Genomic DNA, 24,566 nt, shown 5'->3' with positions numbered 1-24,566 from the left:
GGAAACCACCAGGCCAAGGCTTTGGAAATCAAAGAAGCTGACAAGCAAGTAATGCCTGATTCTAATTTCCATCATGAATGTGATTCCCTGCAACAAGGCCAGACACGTCCAGCAGGCGGCAGACATGTCTACATTTTACATAAGAAATTTTTTATTTTTTTTTATACTGATCTGGTGCAACAAAGTTAACCAAATTTTAATCTGTTTACCTTCATTACACACCCCGTTCATGCAGAGACACAGCATTTATTGGTATTGCGTTAATCTGGAGAGGATGGGTTTATTAATCCATCTCTCCACTCACTGTATTTTACAGCAACATGCCTCACATTTAACCAAAGTCTAGAAGTTCCCACATCTCCTAATTCGGACAGATAACACACCTGATTTCCAAAACCGAATTCGCCATAAATCTTTGCCCACATAAAAGGAAGTACACGTGTAAGTGTGCACAGAATCCTTTGCTTTTTTAATTCCACGTAAAAATTCTTACGCATCCAGAAACAATCGAACACTCTGGAATGTCGGTACCGTTCGCAGCAGGGTTGTAAAACATTTCTAACATGATTATTGTACCTGAGAGCTACACTAGACCTGATCTGTGCATGTGTGGTGCACGTTTAACAGCTGGTGACGTGGGTGCTAGCGCACAGATGTGTTGGAGACATGCAAATGTCAATGTTGAACAACTAAGGTGCATAAATTCAAGTGTTTGGGTGCATGAATGACCAATAACGTAGGTTGACATCCATGACGTGACACATTTTCTGCACAACCCGCGAAAGTCTAAATACAATCAAACACTGGAAAGATAGAACTGGGTGCATCCACCAACACTGGACACGAACAGATCACTAAACCGTTATATCATGAGATCCCTAAAATTGACAACACATTATAACAACACAATCTTACTAAATTCTTCTAACAATATGAGCAGCTAACTCATTTTCTATTAAGATGAGAATGGAACTTCTGTCGCGTCCTGAGGAGGTGTTACGGTTGTTTTGGGGAGGCGTCACTACGGGATGTTGCAATGTAATCACTAAATAAATACAACTTCTCATCCAAAAATATGCTTTAAACATTTGTTCTCCCAGCTATTTACTTTCGATATCGTTTTGTTTCCCTTTTGCAAAAAAGTAGAAAGTTTCCAAAACTGTGCAATTTCTAAACAGTATAGAAAATATTTCACTTTAAGATTAGGCCAACGGCATTCTTAAGCACAAATCCAAAGTCAACATGCAAAGACATTAAGATGCTAGAATTAAGGATAAAAAGATTCTCTTTGATCTGCTGACAACAACAAAAAATGGCAGCAAAGTGAAGGTTTCCAAAGGGGGGGGGGGGGGGGGGGGGGGAATAACAGGACTACCTGAAACCTTGATTGGCCTTGTTCAAGAGTCAGAGATTCTGACGTGATTTGTTCACAAGGTATGAATGGCAGAAAAGCAAAGATTCAAGGTCAGATTGTTTCACCTCACATAGGCTTACTAATGAAGCTAGCAGAAGTTTAAAAACCACAGTATCACGGAACTTTTAAAGAGCCTGCAAGACTCATTAAGATTTCCAATACAGATTAGCGGTGACTATACATAAATCCTCATGCAATCATGATCTACTGGGGCATAAAAAGTTAAAGAATTACAAATGAAACATTGCAGAGACAAAGGGGTAATAATATCTGGAGCTAAAATCTGAGTAACAACAATGTGGCAGAAGAAGAATGGCCACAGAGAGAAGGAGTGATGTGGGAATTCTACAAATATTAGGAGGTTTGGATTTCAGGATCCACCATCCGAGGTTTTCCAGAACGGCGGAACAGTCTTCTGATGTTCCACTGGAACGCTCTGGAAACACGGCAGCGCACCTTCGCTTTTACGTAGGGCAAAGAACTGTGGAGACAGGAGCACACAGGACATTCATTAGGTCAAGTCTTTATGACCAATGATGGAGAGCTATAAAATATGGAGCAGCAACCAACGCAGGGGAAAATGCGGAGTGAGGAAAGAGGAAATATCTACAGCTTAGAAGCAGACTGCTGCAGTCCTGGTGCATATTACTGGCATCCCTGGAGTTCACATATATAACTCAGTATCTTCAGAAATAAATGCAGAAGAATCTATTTTACATAACTGGAGCTCAGATAAGATAATTATAGTGGGCGATTTTAACATCCACACAGATGCTGAGAATGACAGCCTCAACACTGCATTTAATCTATTATTAGACTCAACTGGCTTTGCTCAAAATGTAAATGAGTCCACCCACCACTTTAATCATATCTTAGATCTTGTTCTGACTTATGGTATGGAAATTGAAGACTTAACAGTATTCCCTGAAAACTCCCTTCTGTCTGATCATTTCTTAATAACATTTACATTTACTCTGATGGACTACCCAGCAGTGGGGAATAAGTTTCATTACACTAGAAGTCTTTCAGAAAGCGCTGTAACTAAGTTTAAGGATATGATTCCTTCTTTATGTTCTCTAATGCCATATACCAACACAGTGCAGAGTAGCTACCTAAACTCTGTAAGTGCGATAGAGTATCTCGTCAATAGTTTTACATCCTCACTGAAGACAACTTTGGATGCTGTAGCTCCTCTGAAAAAGAGAGCTTTAAATCAGAAGTGCCTGACTCCGTGGTATAACTCACAAACTCGCAGCTTAAAGCAGATAACCCGTAAGTTGGAGAGGAAATGGCGTCTCACTAATTTAGAAGATCTTCACTTAGCCTGGAAAAAGAGTCTGTTGCTCTATAAAAAAAGCCCTCCGTAAAGCTAGGACATCTTACTACTCATCACTAATTGAAGAAAATAAGAACAACCCGAGGTTTCTTTTCAGCACTGTAGCCAGGCTGACAAAGAGTCAGAGCTCTATTGAGCCGAGTATTCCTTTAACTTTAACTAGTAATGACTTCATGACTTTCTTTGCTAATAGAATTTTAACTATTAGAGAAAAAATTACTCCTAACCATCCCAAAGACATATCGTTATCTTTGGCTGCTTTCAGTGATGCCGGTATTTGGTTAGACTCTTTCTCTCCGATTGTTCTGTCTGAGTTATTTTCATTAGTTACTTCATCCAAACTATCAACATGTCTATTAGACCCCATTCCTACCAGGCTGCTCAAGGAAGCCCTACCATTATTTAATGCTTCGATCTTAAATATGATCAATCTATCTTTATTAGTTGGCCATGTACCACAGGCTTTTAAGGTGGCAGTAATTAAACCATTACTTAAAAAGCCATCACTTGACCCAGCTATCTTAGCTAATTATAGGCCAATCTCCAACCTTCCTTTTCTCTCAAAATTCTTGAAAGGGTAGTTGTAAAACAGCTAACTGATCATCTGCAGAGGAATGGTCTATTTGAAGAGTTTCAGTCAGATTTTAGAATTGATCATAGTACAGAAACAGCATTAGTGAAGGTTACAAATTATCTTCTTATGGCCTCAGACAGTGGACTCATCTCTGTGCTTGTTCTGTTAGACCTCAGTGCTGCTTTTGATACTGTTGACCATAAATTTTATTACAGAGATTAGAGCATGCCATAGGTATTAAAGGCACTGCGCTGCGGTGGTTTGAATCATATTTATCTAATAGATTACAATTTGTTCATGTAAATGGGGAATCTTCTTCACAGACTAAGGTTAATTATGGAGTTCCACAAGGTTCTGTGTTAGGACCAATTTTATTCACTTTATACATGCTTCCCTTAGGCAGTATTATTAGATGGCATTGCTTAAATTTTCATTGTTACGCAGATGATACCCAGCTTTATCTATCCATGAAGGCAGAGGACACACACCAATTAGCTAAACTGCAGGATTGTCTTACAGACAAAGACATGGATGACCTCTAATTTCCTGCTTTTAAACTCAGATAAAACTGAAGTTATTGTACTTGGCCCCACAAATCTTAGAAACATGGTGTCTAACCAGATCCTTACTCTGGATGGCATTACCCTGACCTCTAGTAATACTGTGAGAAATCTTGGAGTCATTTTTGATCAGGATGTCATTCAATGCGCATATTAAACAAATATGTAGGACTGCTTTTTTGCATTTACGCAATATCTCTAAAATTAGAAAGGTCTTGTCTCAGAGTGATGCTGAAAAACTAATTCATGCATTTATTTCCTCTAGGCTGGACTATTGTAATTCATTATTATCAGGTTGTCCTAAAAGTTCCCTGAAAAGCCTTCAGTTAATTCAAAATGTTGCAGCTAGAGTACTGACAGGGACTAGAAGGAGAGAGCATATCTCACCCATATTGGCCTCTCTTCATTGGCTTCCTGTTAATTCTAGAATAGAATTTAAAATTCTTCTTCTTACTTATAAGGTTTTGAATAATCAGGTCCCATCTTATCTTAGGGACCTCATAGTACCATATCACCCCAATAGAGCGCTTCGCTCTCAGACTGCAGGCTTACTTGTAGTTCCTAGGGTTTGTAAGAGTAGAATGGGATGCAGAGCCTTCAGCTTTCAGGCTCCTCTCCTGTGGAACCAGCTCCCAATTCAGATCAGGGAGACAGACACCCTCTCTACTTTTAAGATTAGGCTTAAAACTTTCCTTTTTGCTAAAGCTTATAGTTAGGGCTGGATCAGGTGACCCTGAACCATCCCTTAGTTATGCTGCTATAGACTTAGACTGCTGGGGGGTTCCCATGATGCACTGAGTGTTTCTTTCTCTTTTTGCTCTGTATGCACCACTCTGCATTTAATCATTAGTGATTGATCTCTGCTCCCCTTCACAGCATGTCTTTTTCCTGGTTCTCTCCCTCAGTCCCAACCAGTCCCAGCAGAAGACTGCCCCTCTCTGAGCCTGGTTCTGCTGGAGGTTTCTTCCTGTTAAAAGGGAGTTTTTCCTTCCCACTGTAGCCAAGTGCTTGCTCACAGGGGGTCGTTTTGACCGTTGGAGTTTTTTACGTAATTATTGTATGGCCTTGCCTTACAATATAAAGCGCCTTGGGGCAACTGTTTGTTGTGATTTGGCGCTATATAAATAAAATTGATTGAATATTTCATATCATATTCATGATTAATGAACAACAAAAAATATATATATACACAAACTTATGTGCCAATTTTCCTTGGCTTTGCCCACTGAATAGGTTGGTTTAGCGTGCCAGCGTACATTACATCTTGAAACCACTCAAGGTCAGCCTCGAGCTCTTTTGTTGCTTCTCGTGCCATTTAAATAAATAAATCCATGTTAATCTGGACAGACTTTTCTCACCAAGTTTCTTCTTAACGATACATCCTGGAAGTGTTTTAAAACTTTTATGGATTGTGAAATGTTTTTTGGTGACATTCAGAAGTGTTGAAAAAGATATTTCAGGGCCTTTGCCAATTGCCTCACAGGGTTTGGAATTCAACTGAATTCATTTATACAGCATCAAATTGCAACACAAGTCACCAGAAAGTACACACATGATTAAAGTTTAAAACTTTAGATAAGTGTGTCATCATGCAGTTATTTACTGGCATACTTATTAAAAAAAAAAAATCCATAGCGTGAAAGAGGTGATCCAACGCTCATATTCATCATCTAATTATGTGTCATTCATTAGGCGGTGTGAGTGGCATCACTAAGACATTTATTATTAGGGAATACATTGCCCCTTCTATATCTTTCAATTGTTTTGGATTTTGTTTAAGTAATGTAATAACTGTGTACATGTACATTTTATAGTTTTATTTATTCTTCCTCTGAGAAAGCATTTTTTTCTTTTTAAATTGCTGTTCATTAACTTCTGACATTGCAGTTAATATTCCGATTACGCAAAATTAGTTGTTTTGCATTTCCATCTGAAGATATTCTGAATTATACACTTGAACATCGGGGTGTCAATAATTTTGACCAGGACTTTTGATCAACCTCACCGCTTAAGGGGGAAGCAGAAGCGTATCTGTGTGATCGGAGGAGGTTTATCGCATCCACAAGCAAATGAACAAAGGGCACTACAGCCAAGAGCAAGTGACGGCTGCTGTTTTTAGGGACGATAGTGACACTACGCAGATGTGGAGAGAAAGAACAAAGCAGGGAAAAGCAGCATATAAAGCTGAAGGTGTTAATGCCCCACAAACCTGTCATGTCCCCTGAGCTCATACCAGAGCTACTCAAAGGACAAGCGCAGCACAGGTGAGAGACAACGAAGGGACACGTCAAAACTCAGATATGATCTCTGGATGCTACATACTGTACAATGTTTTCGCTTTGACATGCATCATCTATTTAAACAGAGTGACGTCTGAACACAGCAGAGAAGAAACAGAACAGAAGCATGTGTCTGAAAGTCAAAACAGAGTCCTGTTTAAGGATGTTACAGCCTGCAGGTGGGGGACAAAAAAAAAAAAAAAAAAAAAAAAAAAAAAATCTTAAAAAGGTCACATGAAACTAAAGATTCACCAGTAATGGTGAGTGCAGCCGTTAAATTGGTCAGTTGATGTCTATGAACAGGTCCCACATCACACCAAACGGTCAAGTCCACAAAATTAAACAAAAACAGAATAATGAACATTAACAGTTAAACATTTCTACTTTGTTTTACAGGAACAATCACCTACTAAACACCACCATATTGGGAGGGAAGTGCGGGGGATAAATAAATGGAGATGCAGCAGGGAAAATGCATCAGTGATCACACCTTGCGCTGAAATAATGCAGCCTGTAGGGATCAAATCCCTCAGACAGTTTAATGGGGTTATAAACCTTTCAATCCCCTGTGAGAACACACTGTTTGAGACATTTATTTTATTGCTGTGTTTAAAGACAGTGAAGTGAAATGAAGAAGATGATGATTACGTTCTTACTGTGTGTATTTTCACTGCACAGCTGTCTATTGGTATATTTTAAAAGACATGCTAATAAAAGCACTTTTCTCACATTTCAAAATCCCTCTTGTATTTATATGCAAATTTTTAAATATTTTTCACTGTATTATTTTATAGTCAGGGTTGTATGAATGAATTAATCTAAATAACCAAATCTATCCCAGAATATAAAAGCCACACTGGTCTAGCAGAAGGTGGAAGAGCAACATAATGTGTCACAGGACAAAAATGATTTCCAGTGTGGCTCATTAATTTTGAAGATGCTGGTCTAACAATATGGGTGATGGTGTAGAGCGGACAATCTAACAGAAATCAAACAAGCGGACCATGAGAAACATGCCAGATGATCCCTCTGAAATACTTTACATCTTGGAAGTTATCTGCTTTCAACTGCACCGTTTCTCCAAGTTACTTCAGAGATACCGTTTCTAGTTATCTCGGGTACGACAGAAACCGTAAGAGCTGATCTGAGGTGTGAATTTTTACCTTTCAGAATGTAGTCTGTCAACAGGCCAGGTACCCTCTCACTGTCGTCCCTCATGGCATGGAGAACTAATGCAAAGAACAGGATTTTACAGTTGGAAAGTGGAGCAATACTCTGAAACAAATACACAACGAAGGACAAGAACTGTGGGATGTGTCTATGAGCACTCACTTTTCGTGAGGATCTGGAGGTCTTCTACTGATGGGGAACCTGCTTTCTTCTCATAAGGGATTACTGTGGTCAGGTACTGAAAACAAATTAAGACAAAAAAAAAAAAGAAGAAAGAGAACAGACGTTACCGGGGGGAGATAACACTGAAGTCTGACAAAATAGTCAGTGCAAAACATTATACAGCTATTTTTACTAAAAATTTGTTGAAACTTTTGTTTTGATATCATAAAATAATGATTTTGGAGATTTGACCCTTGGCAGAGGTACGAGCTGTAAATAGAGCTGCTCCAGTCACATCAAATAAAACATCTTTAATGCATTAATAAAAAAGGAAATATTCAAAGAATTTTAAAAAGAAAGACAAGTTCACTGATCTAGTCTTACACCAGTGATTAAAATATGATGATAATGAATACAGCACACTAAAAATAACAAGGGGCAATAATATGCTGCACTCAAATAAAAACATTCAGATGAGACAAAAAAAAAAAAGTGTTGAAAAGCAAATTTGAAAAGTCACAACAGGCCTGAAAAAAAATGGAGGGAAAGAAAGAACAGAAAATACCAGCTGTCGCTGTGGAAAAGGAAACAAACATGCTAGTGGGGAGAAAAGAAAAATGCAGGACAGATGGAAACATCTGCACGGGGGGGAGGGGGCGCAAGATCAGAGAAAGAGAGGGGGCACCTGTTTGTCCCCTCCTGTGCTGCCAAATGTTTGACGGAGGCCGTTTTGAATGACAGTGGAAAGTCCCTCCAGAGTGAGGAGCTAGAAGGAGTCAGAAAAAGGAGGGAAAAGCACAGTAAAGAGAGAGAAAGTGACGTCTATATCAAGGGAGGGGGAGCCTGGACACAAGCAATTCGTGTGAATTTGACAGCGGACTCCCCGAGTTCCCATGTGTCCGTGAGTTTTAAGGTCATGTGTTGAGGGAATCTGTGGCCAAGTGCACGAGTCTGTTCAACTGATAGTCATTACAGTGCACACGTCACCTCTCACATCACGTCTCCACGTGACTCACCGTGCCTGGGATGTGTGTGGACACAGTCCTCTGGCCGTTGGGCCCACTTGTGGTTGTACTTCGGATCTTCTTCTTCTTGCGCAGCAGCTCGCGGTGCTCCTTCTGTCTGTTCTGCACTTCGATTAGCAGCGAGATGAAACTATTTTTCACCTGTTTACAATTTTAAAATATTCACAACAACAGACAGCTCTGTTCAGAGAATATTCTTAAGCTCTTTGCCCTTAAACATAAAAAAGAAGTTTCCAAGTTTAGACACTGTTGGAACTGCAGTTAGACTTTTATTCAGTATAAACTTAATTTCAACCAGGTTGGCAAGGCAAGATTTCTTCCAAATCAAAAACAGCATTCACCAAAATTACACCATTTATCACAGTCAAAAACCGTCAGAAAATAAATTATTGTCAAGAAAATAACCAAATCTAAGCTTGAAATAGTTTTGATAGTAAGTCACTTCGGCTGCTCCCTTGTTTGCACTTGGGGTCGCCACAGCAAATCCAAGGTGGATCTGCATGTTGAATTGGCACAGGTTTTACGCCGGATGGTTTGCGTCATGACATGGAGAAAAGTGGCAGGGGTGGGATTTGAACCTGGAACTTTCTGAACTGAAACCAAGCGCATTAACCACTTGGCCACCACACCTACTTGAAATAGTTTTGACATTTAAGCAAAATCACTTTATCATGTCTGTCAAAAAAAAAAAAAGGCAATAAATGGTTTACTCTGTTTAGATTTCAGTTGCTACAATTGACTTCTAAATGAATTACCAAGTTTCCTAATTGAAGTGTTTTGAGTCTTTTTTCTTTTTTTAAATAAAATTCTCATTAATTGTGAATATTTTCTGGTTTCATTGAAAGTTATTTTTTACTCTGACAACAAAATATCCTTGGGTTGTGAACATAAATATATTTAAGGACATCATCTTGGGCTTTAAGTAACACTGATCAACATTTTTCACCAATTTCTGGCATCTTATGTACAAAACTGACCGAGGAAATAATGAAAATCAGTCATCTGCAGCCTGGGCCTAGATTCAATTAAAAAAAACAACCAAAAAACCCAACAACAACAACAAAAAAAAAACAACCAAAAAAAAAAAACACACCTCATCACAACTGTGAGCACACACACATCCCAACGAAGACACTTTTATTTTTGGTCCCATTAAGAGTAATTTCAAATTAAGTAATTGTCAATCTCAAGTTCTAATCTGATGCTTGTATTTAACTACATATTAAGTACAATAAAGTCAATCCAATTCAACATATTAACAGCTCTGCCATGCATCAATACTGTACTGAATGCTTGTGTAATTTTAAAGTTTCAGGATGTTTTGGAAATATTAAGCAAATTGGCTATTACCCGAATAAATTTTCAATTTTCCTACAGAAGGAACTAGTGCAGATTTCATTTATGCACACACCCCACTAAGCTAGTAAAAAATCTGATTAACAAAAGTACAATAAATAAGTCATATTACCTCCTTTTCATATTCCAGTTCATCTCGTAGTGCCAGAGCCTGGATCAGCTCTTCGCTGTAGCGGCGAATGGCCATCTCCACCTCCTCCAGAGTGTCTGTCAGCACAGACACGGACAGCTGACGCAAACCTGGCAGGCAGACATTATGCAAGTGGCAATTACATTTACACAATGCTGATGGTGTTGTGCAAGTATGTGACTGACCTGGACGAGGATAGTGCAAATAGCCAGCCAGGTTTACATTTTTTCCTTCATAATTAAAAAGATATAGTGCAACTGGGTTTTTTAAAGGTTTAAGCCATGAAAAGAATTTTCTTCAGCACTATAATTTTATTCCTTAGCATTTAGATAATGCCTCGTTCACACGGCAAGATCATTATGCTGATTTTGGACCCTACCTTCCCCTTCCGTCAATCTTAAGGATGCCTTGATTATCGTGATGGCTCTAAACACAATCTTATCAGCTATTCCTGCCGTGTGTGGTGCATTAAGAGCACTCTAGTCGGCTCAGAAGGACGTCAGGACCACTGAGACCGCAAATCGTGGACGTTAAACATGGTGGATTGTCTTGGCTCGATATCGCAGCATATGTGGTGTCCCCCAACCACAAACGAGCACGCCTGCTGAATGTGACGTGTAGCCAATCAGAAAACAAGGTGACGGACGCACGGAGCGGAATCCAAAATCGAAGCGGTTGTTATGGCGCACCAGAAAGACCGGTGGTTGTACCGTCTCCGCTCCTTTAAACAACGCCTTTTTTTGTATCGCTTTTATCCTTTGTTAGAAATAGTCCACAAACTACCTTCGTTGCTTCTTCCTCGTTCACCATGTTTGTTTACTCTGAAGTCACATTTAATCTGAAGTCATGTTTAATCTCGAGAGGTTTTGCGAGATTTCCTGTCTGACCTGGGAATATTCATGTGTGGTGTGTTGTCTTTACTGTGTGGCCGCATCCCACACACATATGTTAACTATTATATTATATCTATGATTTTTTTTTTTTTTAAATTGCCATGTGTACGGTCTCTCAGGCATTGCAAACCTACAGACAATTTTAAAATTTTGCCATGTGAACCAAGCTTAAGGAATTCATAATATGATATTGCCAATATGATCAAAATTCATGCTGTCTGGAAACAATTTAGAAATTCAACCCCTGGGGGGAGAAATTCAAGGGATCAGATGCTACAACCAACATCTGATAGATTTGGAAGTGATTTGCAAGAAATCTTCTGGACGTTAATGTAAGATCGGTCACAGGTAACCTCAAAACCTCATGCATGCGCACATGTGCTTCCTCCTGTAGTTAGTTTGCATGACGACGATGAAGGAAACGACAATATCCCCCCCTAGATAAATAGGTCTTAATTAAAAAGAGCTGTAATTTTGCAACATGTTACAAAAATAAGCCTACAATATAATGCTTGCAGTTCAGTACAAGCTAAATTTTCTCAGTTTTGTGAAATTTTAAAGGTCCTATAGCTCTAAGTAAAATAACTGATTTATCAAAACTGCTGACAACTTTGTTAATTAACAAGCCTTTAAGTAACAGAGGGGCAAGAATGAATGCTACCAAATATCCCATGTTTAGCAACCAACCTAAAAATAACAGGATCTAACACTTCAATTGACACTGCAAATGCTCAGTCTCCATTTTTAGCCATTTAAATAACAAAACCCCAGTTGAGGGAGGCAAACATATTCTGCATCTTATATAACATATAAAGAAAGCATTTGCTGTGTGCATGTTTGACACATTACATAAGCATATTTTGATGTGTGTGTGCAGCAGTGCACGAGTGGCACCTCTTACACGTCATTACGTGATTTAGACTGACAGTGTGAAATGGCACAGATGCCACACACAACGGAAGCAATACAACACCTCAATAATGCAATCCACAGTAATGACACAAAAGCTGAAAAGCACATGAATGAACTCCTCAAACATTTTCATTTCAGATTTAACATTCAAAACAATACAAGAGTGTTTTTTTTATTTATTTATTTTTTTGAAACTCTGATTCTCCTAAATCTTTAGGTGTCTGTGATTTCTGTCTCTCCCTGGCAGACTGTGGTACTCACGGTCCTCGTAGCTTGTGTTGGAGCCGGAGCGTTTCAGAGGATGAACGTCCTGAGAAAGCACGGACAGGTCCGACTGAGAGGGGCTCTCATTATCCTCTGGGTCCGGAGATTCCTGCATCATCTCTTCTATCTCCTCTATCACCTACACAACCGCCCAATAAATAAATAAATAAATAAATGAATGAATGAATGAATGAGTGCCCTGAGAGCACAAAATCCCCCGCTGACAAATGCTGCTTTGGTACAAGTACTTGCTACATTCTGATAACATTTCAAGGACTTGTACCAGGTTTCCTGAAATTTCTCCTAAAAATGTAAGAGGAGTTGATTTCACAATGCAGACACCAATTCATGAAACTGGCAGTGTCTAGGTTTGTTAATCAAGGGCCATAACGCTGCCAAAATGTATCAATCTTGTACAAAATTACAACATGCATATTACCAACCTATCACAAGGATTTGTACCAAGTTTCATGAAATTCCCCCAAAAAGTGTGAGAGGAATTGATTTCAGAACGCGTTGACCCTTTCTGGGACGGACGGAAATTGCCACGACATGATCCTCCTTCCGGCCTTTGGCCAGCGGGAGATAAGGGCACACATGCACACCATGGCCAAAAGCCATGTACTGATTTAATTATGAACACATGCCTGAAACTGCATCTGCTGCAATGTATAAATCTGCATACAGTACACCATTTACTTGTAAATGTCTGCACAAAAAATTAATAGTCTTTGCCCGTATTTTACCACTGTAGTTGTGCAAACATTTTAAATTAATGTGTGTGATTCTCACAATTCATTGAAAATAAATAAATAAATAAATTACACACTCATTATTACTCCATAACAAATAATAAAGGAGCCATTTACTTTGTAACAACTGACAGAATACTTCACAATTTTATGCAAATGACATGGTATTGAGTTAAAGCATTATCTTGTTCAGCAATGATTAAAAACAGTTAAATATTTATTTTATTAATATTTTAAGTTGTACACTGGAACACAACAAACCAGCTTCTTGAACTAACATTTGTAATACTGCTAATATTGAAAGTCTAAATGCAGAAAAACATGGAATTTCTGAACAAAGAGATGTCTGTTGTTCAGCCATGGCTAAACAAAAGCTGATAATACCATCAAATAATCAAATCCTCTACTAGTCTACTGCCAAATTACAGGGAAAGACTTTAAAATTCAAAGCCCCCCAAGAAGTGATGACAACCAGAAGCAGTGATTCCAGTCTGGAGGCCATCTTGTGATTTTTATTGGATTTCTAATTAGTTTGCATTGTCACAAAATCTCATGCATGGGTTCATTGTGGTCCAGACAAGCTCATTTTGAGAATTAGCAATTATGAGATGTTACACAACTTTTCTGCAGTTTTAACGACCTAAAGTCCAATGTGTGACACTTTGTTTTGACATGCAGGAACTCGCAACGTAGATTTGGGTTTTACCTGTTCGGCAGTGAACAGTGGCTCATCGCTGATACAAGAGACAATGATTGAGTGCATGTCCATCTGTTCCCTCAGCTCCTCATCCTCAGACAGATCCACAGACTGATTGTCCAACTTCTGTCCATCAGAGAGGGTGACAAAATGAATAAGGCAACAAAAACAGCAGACATCTCTTCCATTTTCTTTCAAGTTTTATATTTAATTGATAGCACATTGAAAAGACAAGAAACAAAGAAAACACAGTGGATACACTGTAGAGTCCCTCAGCCACCAGTGTGCCCTGCCTCTTCTTCAGAACTACAGTTGCACATGCAGTGCCACTTCAAGGAAATGTTCCCTCTGCCTTTGCTGTGATCTACTGAGACTGCGGGTTCTCAATTACAACTACAAAAAGAACTCCGTGTGTTGTACCTCATGTTCTGTAAGGTTCAGGACGGGAAGGTGTAAGGCTCTAATGTGCGACGTCTTCCAGTCCACAGGCATCACGTTACCATAGTTGTCCGTTAGCATGTTCCACACCCTGGAAGAAAAGAAACAAAGAAAAATGAACAAAGGGAGACCCATAATTTAAAAAAAGAAAGAAAGGAGAAGTGCAACATAATTTCAGGCTGTTCTAAGATTGACAAATATATTATGGTCTTAGGAAAATCATGCTAAGAACATCTGTCGCAGCACAAAATGTCTAGAGAAATATAGCCTGCTCAATGTGTTTTCTCCCCTAATATATAATTTATATCAACCATGTGCTAGTTTTAAGGCACTTTCTATGAGTAACATGAAAAAAAATATATTATTCCCTCCCTATTTTATCATTCATTTACATAATGAAAAGGTAACTTGATTCAAATAATGTCCAATAATGAGGACCAGAATTATGGTAAGTAACAATATTTTTACCTCAATGCTTTATAAAGTGACATTCCACGTCCCAACAGCCAGTGGCTGTGAGCACGGACCAGGCCGCCGGGCCACCCGCCCTCGACCGCCACCCAATCCTCTCTGCACCCGACCCCCATGACCCCCTCTGCAGGTGGTGAACCCACAGGAGGGTGGGCCCACATCGCTCTTTCAGGCTGAGCCCGGCCAGGCCCCATGGGTTAAGGCCCGACCACCAGGCACTTGCGCGCAAGCCCCAACCCCAGGCCTGGCTCCGGCTCCGCCATACTGGGCGACGTCTCGGTCCTTGATTTTTTACTGGTCATGGAGGTTCTGAACTGCCCTTAGTCTGACCCGTCACCTAAGACCTGTTTGCCTTGGGAGACTCTACAAGGGACATAAAGCCCCCGACAACATAGCTCCTAGGATCATCCGGGTACGCAAACTCCCCCACCACGATAAGGTGGCAGCTAGAGGGGGAGGGCTAGGGCATCTTTTCTGGATGCCCCCTGGATGCCTCGCCGGAGAGGTGTTCTGGGCATGTCCCATTGGGAGGAGGCCCTGGGGAAGACCCAGGACGCGCTGGAGGGACTACATCTCTCAGCTGGCTTGGGAACGCTTTGGGGTTCCCCCGGAGGAGCTGGGGGAGGTGTGTGTGGATCGGGAGGTCTGGGCAGCTTTGCTTGAGCTGCTGCCCCCGCGACCCGACTCCGGATAAAGCGGAAGAAAATGGATGGATGGATGGATGGATGCTTTATAAAGTTATTACAGAAGACAAACAAAAAAAGCGGCCAAAACTGTCAGGAGTGTAATGGCCTCAGCCTTGTAAGCATTACAGTTCTTGGTGATTTTAGAGCACCAATAATATTGCCTCATTGAATCCCGTAGCAATTTGTAGAAAAGGCAATTTTGCACATACAGCAAAAAGGTTAAAGGTGATTAAGAGTTTCTTGAAAAGACAACATGAAATTTCAGCTGTAGTTTTCCAGAAGGCACGTTTTCACATTTGAAAATCCTTCTCTGTTTCACTCGATGACTGGTGTCACAAAAGATAAAAAGTTGTTTCCGTTCCCCGACTCAGACCGCTGTGACGAGCGCGAGAAGGATGCTGTGAAACCATCTGTCAGAATGACTCTGCATCACCACAAACACACAGGCGAGTGTTTACATAACTCGCATGATTCTGCCTTAAGTGCACATACACAGCACGGGGAGTGGCTCAGTTCTAAATAGGACAAATATTTTCTGTGCCTTAAGCCGTGATGCTGGCTCAAACGTGTGTACATGCCAAAATAAGACATTAGCTTCAGTGGCAGTAGGAGGGAATTTGGATTTAAAAGTATATTTTCGAGTTAAAAATGCTACTAATCTGCAGCTGTGCGAATCTTTGTGAACATGTTACTTCATTCTTCATGTGCAAACACATAAGTGGATTTAACAACATTTTTAACCTTCCTAAATAACCAAATGCACTCATTTCCTCCTTGTCATCTTTGTTCTTCATCTAAGCTCTGCTGAGGTCATGCTGGAGAAAGAACTTGTTAAGCATCCGGTCACGTCCTGCAAAAGCGCAGCCAGCCAGAAACGACTCCCTGATCCCGGCACGGCTCTGTGGGTTTAAAGAGGCTACCCTCCCGTTTTTCTGTTCCCTGCATCCTCTTTTTTTTTTTTTTTCCTTTTTTTTTTTACCTCCACTAACCATGAAGCCGTGTTCCACATGAACTGGTTACATTTATGAAAAACAATCTACCAGAAATAGCAAAGATCTGAAATGTCTGCGTGAAATGTCTTCAGGTCGGACTCTGCATCAGTGCATTCCTACATTTTTCATATGACCTGTAAGACTACATTAAAAGGTATAAAGCAACATGAGAAGAACGACAGATCATCAGATTCAGAAGCACTTTTCAAACTAGACATGTCTGAAATGTACCCAAAGACAGCTGGACATCACTTACAATGTATATACACCCCTGGCAATAATTATGGAATCATCGGCCTCGGAGGATGTTCATTCAGTTGTTTAATTTTGTAGAAAAAAAAGCAGATCACAGACATGACACAAAACTAAAGTCATTTCAAATGGCAACTTTCTGGCTTTAAGAAACACTATAAGAAATCAGTAAAAAAAAAAAAATTGTGGCAAACATTTTCAATTGGATTAAGATCCGGACTATTTGCAAGCCATGACATTGACCCTATGTGTCTTTTTGCAAGGAATGTTTTCACAGTTTTTGCTCTATGGCAAGTTGCATTATCATCTTGAAAAATGATTTCATCATCCCCAAACATCCTTTCAATTGATGGGATAAGAAGTGTCCAAAATATCAACGTAAACTTGTGCATTTATTGATGATGTAATGACAGCCATCTCCCCAGTGCCTTTACCTGACATGAAGCCCCATATCATCAATGACTGTGGAAATTTACATGTTCTCTTCAGGCAGTCATCTTTATAAATCTCATTGGAACGGCACCAAACAAAAGTTCCAGCATCATCACCTTGCCCAATGCAGATTCGAGATTCATCACTGAATATGGCTTTCAACCACTAATCCACAGTCCACGATTGCTTTTCCTTAGCCCATTGTAACCTTGTTTTTTTTTTCTGTTTAGGTGTTAATGATGGCTTTCGTTTAGCTTTTCTGTATGTAAATCCCATTTCCTTTAGGCGGTTTCTTACAGTTCGGTCACAGACATTGACTCCAGTTTCCTCCCATTCGTTCCTCATTTGTTTTGTTGTGCATTTTCGATTTTTGAGACATATTGCTTTAAGTTTTCTGTCTTGACGCTTTGATGTCTTCCTTGGTCTACCAGTATGTTTGCCTTTAACAACCTTCCCATGTTGTTTGTATTTGGTCCAGAGTTTTGACACAGCTGACTGAACAACAAACATCTTTTGCAACATTGCGTGATGGTTAACCCTCTTTTAAGAGTTTGATAATCCTCTCCTTTGTTTCAATTGACATCTCTCGTGTTGGAGCCATGATTCATGTCAGTCCACTTGGTGCAACAGCTTTCCAAGGTGTGATCACTCCTTTTTAGATGCAGACTAACAAACAGATCTGATTTGATGCAGGTGTTAGTTTTGGGGATGAAAATTTACAGGTTGATTTCATAATTTATTCCTCAGAATTGAGTGAGTCCATATTTTTTTTCCCCTCTGCTTGGTCTAAAAAAGTAACCGTTACTGACTGCCACAATTTTTTTTCCTGATTTCTTAGTGTTTCTTAAAGCCAGAAAGTTGCCATCTGAAATGACTTTAGTTTTGTGTCATGTCTGTGATCTGCTTTTTTTCTACAAAATTAAACAACTGAATGAACATCCTCCGAGGCCGGTGGTGATTCCATAATTTTTGCCAGGGGTTGTAGAACAGAATGAGACAGCTAAATACAATTTTTGTCCCGTCTGATTATTTTCTTGCCATGTTGGTGGTTCTTTGGATCACTTTTGTGCCAAGGAGGAAGAGATGAAAGAAAGAATTAAAAGGCCCTGCAGTTTGGCACAAACTTATTTAAAGAGAAAAAAAAAAAAACCATGCCAACAACTAACTGATTAATTAACAAGCTGATGGAAGAGGACACTTTTGTTGCATTTTGTTTTAGTAACGGAGTCGCTGGAAGAACAATGAAGTCCTCTCTGGGCAATTATAAAGTTCCCAATTTTCCTAACCTGCATGTCTTTAATGTGGGATGAAACGAGAGCACCTGGAGGAAACACACGCAAACACGGGGAGAACATGCAAACTCCACAGGTGGGAATCGATCCCATGACTTTCTTGCTGTGAGGCAACAGTGCAAACCACTAAGCCATTGTGCTGCCACCTCGGCCCTGAGGGCTACTGGCTCTGTAGCATTAATTCAATGAGAGTGTATACATCACACTAGCAGCTCTCTAACTTTAAACTAGTCATTCTTAATTACCTAAAAAAAAAAAATAAAAAAAAAATAAGCATGGATAACTAGTGTCTTATTTCAGAGAGTGGCGTCAACTCAGAACATGGTGCCATTTTGGTTCCAACTGTGCTGAACTACTGAATGAACCTTTTATATTTTCAACATTTTTTTTTAAATAATTTAACCACATACAGAAACACATCCAGGTACAGGTGCTATCAAAATAAATATAAAAATAGTTAAGCTATCAAATTTACAATTTATGATTTATTTAATTAATTTAAAGCTTGATTTATGCTTCTGCAGCTCTGTAACTCCGTGTCATGCAATGACATTTTAAAGTTCTCAGTCCCTGGATTGTGCTTTATTCTGGACTAATTTGACCCTCAACAAGCTTTTCTTTCTACAATCACTTCCAATTTGAAGGCAAGCTGAACAATTTCCTCTTTTTTCCCCCCACTCGGTGTTGTAAAGTTGCGGAATTTTCTGATTCATTTGTAATCAGCGTGCGCACTGCAAAAAACTACTAAAATATGAAGGAGTCTTCTTCTTTGTCTTTCGGCTGTTCCCGTTAGGGGTCGCCACAGCAGATCAATCGTTTCCATCTCACCCTGTCCTCTGTATCTTCCTCTGTCACACCAACCACCTGCATGTCCTCTCTCAGCACATCCATGAACCTCCTCTTTGGTCTCCCTCTTCTCCTCTTTGGTCTCCCTCTTCTCCTCCTGCCTGGTGGCTCCATCCTCAGTATCCTTCTCCCTGCACATGTCCAAACCATCTCAATCTCGCCTCTCTGACTTTGTCTCCAAACCATCTCACCTGAGCTGTCCCTCTGATATGTTCATTCCTAATCTTGTCCATTCTTGTCACTCCCAAAGAGAATCTCAACATCTTCAGCTCTGCCACCTCCAGCTCTGCCTCCTGTCTTTTTGTTAGTGCCACTGTCTCTAAACCATACAACATAGCTGGTCTCCCTACTGTTTTGTAAACTTTCCCCTTCACTCTTGCTGATATTCTTCGGTCACAAATCACTCCTGCCACCTTTCTCCACCCACTCCACCCTGCCTGCACTCTCTTCTTCACCTCTCTACCACACTCTCCATTACTTTGAACAGTTGACCCCAAATATTTAAACTCATCTATTTTCACCACTTCTCCTCCTTGTAACTGCACTATTCCACTGGGCTCCCTCTCATTCACACACATGTACTCAGTCTTGCTTCTACTGACTTTCATTCCCCTTCTCTCCAAAGCATATCTCCACTTCTCCAGACTAGACTCAACTTGCTCTCTACTCTCACTACAGATCACGTCATCTGCAAACATCATAGTCCATGGGGACTCCTGTCTGATCTCATCTGTCAACCTGTCCACCACCACTGCAAACAAGAAAGGACTCAGAGCTGATCCTTGGTGTAATCCCATCTCCACCCTGAATGAGTCTGTCATTCCGACTGCGCATCTCACCGCTGTCACACTATTCTTGTACATGTCCTGCACTACCCTAACTCCAGACTTCCTCATACAATGCCACAACTCTTCTCTTGGCACCCTATCATAAGCTTTTTCCAAGTCCACAAACACACAATGTAACTCTTTCTGTCCTTCTCTGTACTTTTCCAACAGTATTCTCAGAGCAAACATTGCATCTGTAGTGCTCTTTCTCGGCATGAAACCATATTGCTGCTCACAGATCTTCACCTGTTTTCTAAGCCTAGCTTCTACTACTCTTTCCCATAACTTCATGCTGTGGCTGATCAGCTTTATGCCTCTGTAGTTACGCAGCTCTGCACATCACCCTTGTTCTTGAAAATAGGAACCAGCACACTTCGTCTCCACTCCTCAGGCATCCTCTCACTTTCCAAGATTTTATTAAACAATCTGGTTAGAAACTCTACTACCATCTCTCCTAGACATTTCCATGCCTCCATTGGAATGTCATCTGGACCAACTGCTTTTCCACTCTTCACCCTCTTCATAGCAGCCCTCACTTCTTCCTTGCTAATCTCTTTTACTTCCTGATTTACTCTCACCACATCATCCAGCCTTTTCTCTCGCTCATTTTCTTTATTCATCAACTCTTCAAAATATTCCCTCCACCTTCTCAGCACACACTCCTCACTTGTCAGCACATTACCATGTGCATCTTTTACCACCCTAACCTGCTGCACAACCTTTCCAGCTCTGTCCCTTTGTCTGGCCAATCGGTACAAGTCCTCTTCTCCTTCCTTACTATTCAACTTCTTGTACAGCTCGCAATATGCCTTTTCCTTTGCTTTTGCCACTTCTCTTCTCGCCTTACGCCGCATCTCCTTGTACTCCTGTCTACTTTCTTCATCTCTCAGACTATCCCAAAACTTTTTCACCAACCTCTTTCTCCTTATGCTTTCCTGGACCTCTTCATTCCACCACCAAGTCTCCTTGTCTTCCTTCCATTGTCCAGATGTCATACCCAGTACTGCCCTAGCTGTCTCCCTCACCACATCTGCAGTACTTTTCCAGTTGTCCAAAATTGTTTCCTCTCCAACTAGTGCTTCTCTCACCTGCTCGCTAAATTTCACACAACAGTCTTCCTCCTTCAGCTTCCACCATCTGATCCTTTGTTGAGCTCTCACTCTCTTCTTCTTTACCTCTAAAGTCATCCTACAAACAACCATCCTATGCTGTCTAGTGACACTCTCTCCTGCTACCGCTTGCATCTCCTATAAAAAATGTAGTCCACCTGTGTGCACCTTCCTCCACTCTTATGTTACCCTGTGCTCCTCCCTTTTCTTAAAGTAGGTATTCACCACAGCCATTTCCATCCTTTTTGCAAAATCAACTACCATCTGTCCTTCCCCATTCCTATCCTTGATACCATATCTACCCATTACTTCCTCATCACCTCTGTTCCCTTCACCAACATGCCCATTGAAGTCTGCTCCTATCACCACTCTTTCATGCTTGGGCACACTCTCCACCACCTCATCTAACACACTCCACAAATCTTCTTTCTCCTTCATCTCACAACCTACCTGTGGGGCATATGCACTGATGATATTCATCATCACCCCTTCAATTTCCAACTTCACACTCATCACCCTGTCAGACACTCGCTTAACCTCCAACACACTTAACATACTCTTCCTTTAAAATGACCCCAACACCATTTCTCTTCCTGTCCTCATCATGGTACAACAACTTGTACCCACCGCCAATGCTCCTGCTCTTACTTCCCTTCCACTTGGTCTCTTGCACACACAATATGTCTACCTTTCTCCTCTCCATCATATCAGCCAGCTCTCTCCCTTTACCAGTCATACTACCAACATTCAAAGTCCCCACTGTCATTTCCACCCTTCTAGTTTTCTTCTTCTCCCGCTGTTCGTGGCAACGTTTTCCTCCTCTTCTTCATCGTCTTCGCCCAGCAGTAGCCCAATTTCCACCAGCACCCTGTTGGGCAATAGCACCGGTGACGGACGTTGTTAACCCGGGTCGCGACCGATCCGGTATGGGAATTTGATTCTGAGTCTGCATAGTTGGGTTGGCTTGTTTTACGCCGGATGCCCTTCCTGACGCAGCCCTCCTCATTTATCCGGGCTTGGGACCGGCACTCAGAATGTACTGGCTGCACACCCCATGAAAATATGAAGGAGTAAAAGCATAAAAGTATCAAATCACAGCTTTTTGTGTCAGATTTAACAGGTGCACATCCAGGCTGCAGGTCCGAGTCCAAGCACGGTGTGAAAAAGATAAATAAATAAACGGTCAGACGTTCAATCACAGAAATGACTCCGGTCCCACTTTGATCAAATCGGTGAGTGTCAGAATGCCAAAGTTTAATTTGTACCTCTGTTACTTTGCACGTCCAGACTGCGCTGCATTTTTAATGGAATACATTGCGATTGGATGGGACATTTTATCCAATGTGAGCGAAAATCCATTACACAAAACCCATTATATACGGTGTTTATTACATGGAAAACAATACAAAAACATTGGGACTTTTTTTTGTTCGGTGACTGCGAATATGCGGTTTATCCAGTGGCGGTTTAGGTGAGTTTTACTGCACATGGGACTGAACAATAAATTTACCTCTCAAAACTTTGATGATGATGTCGGCTTCCATCCCACATGGCTAACTTTATTTTCCCGAATTTTTCTTCTGTTCGGATCTGAAGGGAATCCGTACATCTTGAAGCCCTTGTTGTGTCTCTGTACATCCAAACGCACAGCAACCCGGCATTTTCAGTGAACAAATAAATAAAATAGCTGGATTTACATCCCAAAAGATTAACAGCGAATGCTATTTTGGCACAAAGATGGCACCAGGAGTCATGTGACCCCCCCCCCCCCCCCACTCATCATGTCACCACTCTCTCAATTAAGGCACCCTATAGATAGCTAGAGTGGTGTGACCTCACCAAAAAAAGTGGGATGAATTCACCTGGGGCAACTTTGCAGTGGGGTGACTTGCTGCCTGTTGCGTAACTGTATCACGGTTGCGAGTGAAGTCACCCCACTGCGAACTCGCCCCAGGTGAAGTGACCCCAGTCCAGGTGAATTCATCCCACTTTTTTTTTTTCCAGTGAAGTCACCTCACTTCAGCTATATGTGCTTATTTTTTTCCCCTTATAATTAAGAATGACTAGTTTAAAGTTAGAGACCCGCCAGTGTGATGTATAGAACCGGGCAGTGCTCCCTGCTTCTCCCATTACTGGGCTTATATCTGCCAATTACATTCCCCTACCTTAAAACATCATCTCACGAACAAAACTGGAGCAAGAACAGTATATTACGCCACTGGTGTGTATAAATAATTTATTACATGAACATATCAGAATTGAAATATTGTGTTCCCAGAGTAGGGTGACTTCACTATGAACCCGGCATAACTCTCACTCAGTCAAGTTATTCAATTAGAAATTGCAGTTTTGAGATTTTATTTTTTTTTTGCATGCTGTTTTGTAAAGAAGCAGAAGTTCACAGTGTGATTAGATCGGTGACAACAATAGGGAACTGTACTTTGTGTTGCATATTTTTAAACAATTTAAAAGAAGATGGTGCAAATGCTTAATTTTCCAATTTGAGGGAAAATACCACTATGCTCCCCCGTTTAGATTTACTGATTAAAAAAAAGAGAAAAAAATAAATTAAATGTGGAATATGTGCAAAACAAATCCTTTGCATGCAACTAGCACAAACATCACAAATCAAATTAACGTGGCGGAACCTCATAAAAACGAGCAAACACTGCCAGGCAGACCGCGACACCGGTCTTACTGCCTCAAATTCAGAGACAATAACTGACAAGCCCAAGTTATCGAAATAAGAAAACTCCGCGTGTACGTGTGTCAAAAAAACAGACTCCAAGCAAAGACTCGGTGAAGTTAGCCTGCAGCTAACACCGTTAGCCAGCTAGCTAGCTCAGGACAAAAAGTAGCGCGCGTACAATGAATAAAATTCATACTCACTCGTCGTCTTTCAAATAGCTATCCTCGGTGATAGGTTTAATGGGGGCTATGTTTTCCGTCGTGGTGTTGTAGTTTCTGAAACACACCGTCAGCTTCTCGTCGAAGTCGTGGACGAGGTCCTCCATCGACTTGAAGCTGCAGATCTCCCCGGAGAAGCTGCTGTCAAAGTCGGACAGATCGTCTAGGCCCGACGGCGTTTCCCCCACATTTGAGTTCAGCCGGTCCAGCTGCTCTGCTGACTCGAAGGAGGGCTTAAACTCGTTAAAATCCTGCCAGTCCTCGTCGAAGTGCGCTAACGGCGCCGCCATGACTGCCGTGGTGTGGGAGCGGGACTGACGGCTCGTTTAAAGCCCCCGACCGCGACACCGTGTTCGGCTGTTTGAACCGATGGACTCAGAGTGCGCAGTTGCCAGGTTTGTCATGAAAAACAAGCCTTGCCTCTAAAAATTGTTCAGTTGGGCTAATTTTAAAATTATCATTTGTCCATTGTTATATATATATATATACACACACACACATTGAGTGTAATAATAATATAGCCCACTCTGAAATTTGGGGCTACATGAAAAACTACTTTTTAAAAAAGATATTTTTTATGCAACATATCCCAAAGCCCTCAATTTATCTAATTTACAAGCAATTATCTTTATAACAAAGCCTTGATGAACGAACAAATGAACGTTCATGCATGCTTTTTATGTATGTCTTTTAAAAAGTAATAAGTAGTTCTGAAAAGAAAAAATCTTTAACTCGTAAAAATGGGGAATTACCAATATCTCATTGTTTTAAAAACACCTTTCGCATGTAG

The 24,566-nt window shown here is 40.7% G+C and overlaps 1 protein-coding gene across 3 annotated transcripts; it reads right to left on the bottom strand.

Moving 5' to 3' along the window:
- Window positions 1-867: 867 nt before the first annotated feature.
- Window positions 868-24,165, bottom strand: si:ch211-57i17.1 (uncharacterized protein LOC565010 homolog). 3 transcript variants are annotated; one of them, XM_034162240.1, is made up of 11 exons: window positions 23,759-24,165; window positions 13,945-14,053; window positions 13,534-13,650; window positions 12,073-12,214; window positions 9,989-10,116; window positions 8,512-8,661; window positions 8,181-8,261; window positions 7,496-7,571; window positions 7,327-7,392; window positions 6,098-6,122; window positions 868-1,898 (listed from the first exon to the last, which is right to left on the bottom strand). In XM_034162240.1, exons 1-10 carry the CDS (start codon window positions 24,064-24,066, stop codon window positions 6,112-6,114), a joined length of 1,188 nt encoding a protein of 395 aa, XP_034018131.1. In that variant the 5' UTR covers window positions 24,067-24,165; the 3' UTR covers window positions 868-1,898; window positions 6,098-6,111. The 3 variants fall into 3 exon arrangements, with proteins under 3 accessions (XP_034018131.1, XP_034018130.1, XP_034018132.1); XM_034162239.1 differs by lacking the exon at window positions 6,098-6,122 and having other exon boundaries at window positions 868-1,895; XM_034162241.1 differs by lacking the exons at window positions 6,098-6,122; window positions 8,181-8,261 and having other exon boundaries at window positions 868-1,895; window positions 23,759-24,164.
- Between the last annotated feature and the right edge of the window lie 401 nt (window positions 24,166-24,566).

This window comes from Thalassophryne amazonica, chromosome 21 (genome assembly GCF_902500255.1).
Source record: "Thalassophryne amazonica chromosome 21, fThaAma1.1, whole genome shotgun sequence".
Lineage (NCBI taxonomy): Eukaryota > Metazoa > Chordata > Actinopteri > Batrachoidiformes > Batrachoididae > Thalassophryne > Thalassophryne amazonica.
The sequence above is the reverse complement of the archived record's forward strand: the minus strand, read 5'-3'. Positions and strand labels throughout refer to the sequence as shown.

Bases quoted from the DNA above. Each gene is read 5' to 3' on its own strand.
- si:ch211-57i17.1 (XM_034162239.1), bottom strand. From the start codon at position 24,066: ATGGCGGCGCCGTTAGCGCACTTCGACGAGGACTGGCAGGATTTTAAC. The intron at 10,117-12,072 runs GTGAGTACCACA...TCTGCCTGCCAG, and splicing joins CAACACAAGCTACGAGGACC to GTTTGCGTCAGCTGTCCGTG. The intron at 8,662-9,988 runs GTAATATGACTT...AATTGTAAACAG, and splicing joins AACTGGAATATGAAAAGGAG to GTGAAAAATAGTTTCATCTC.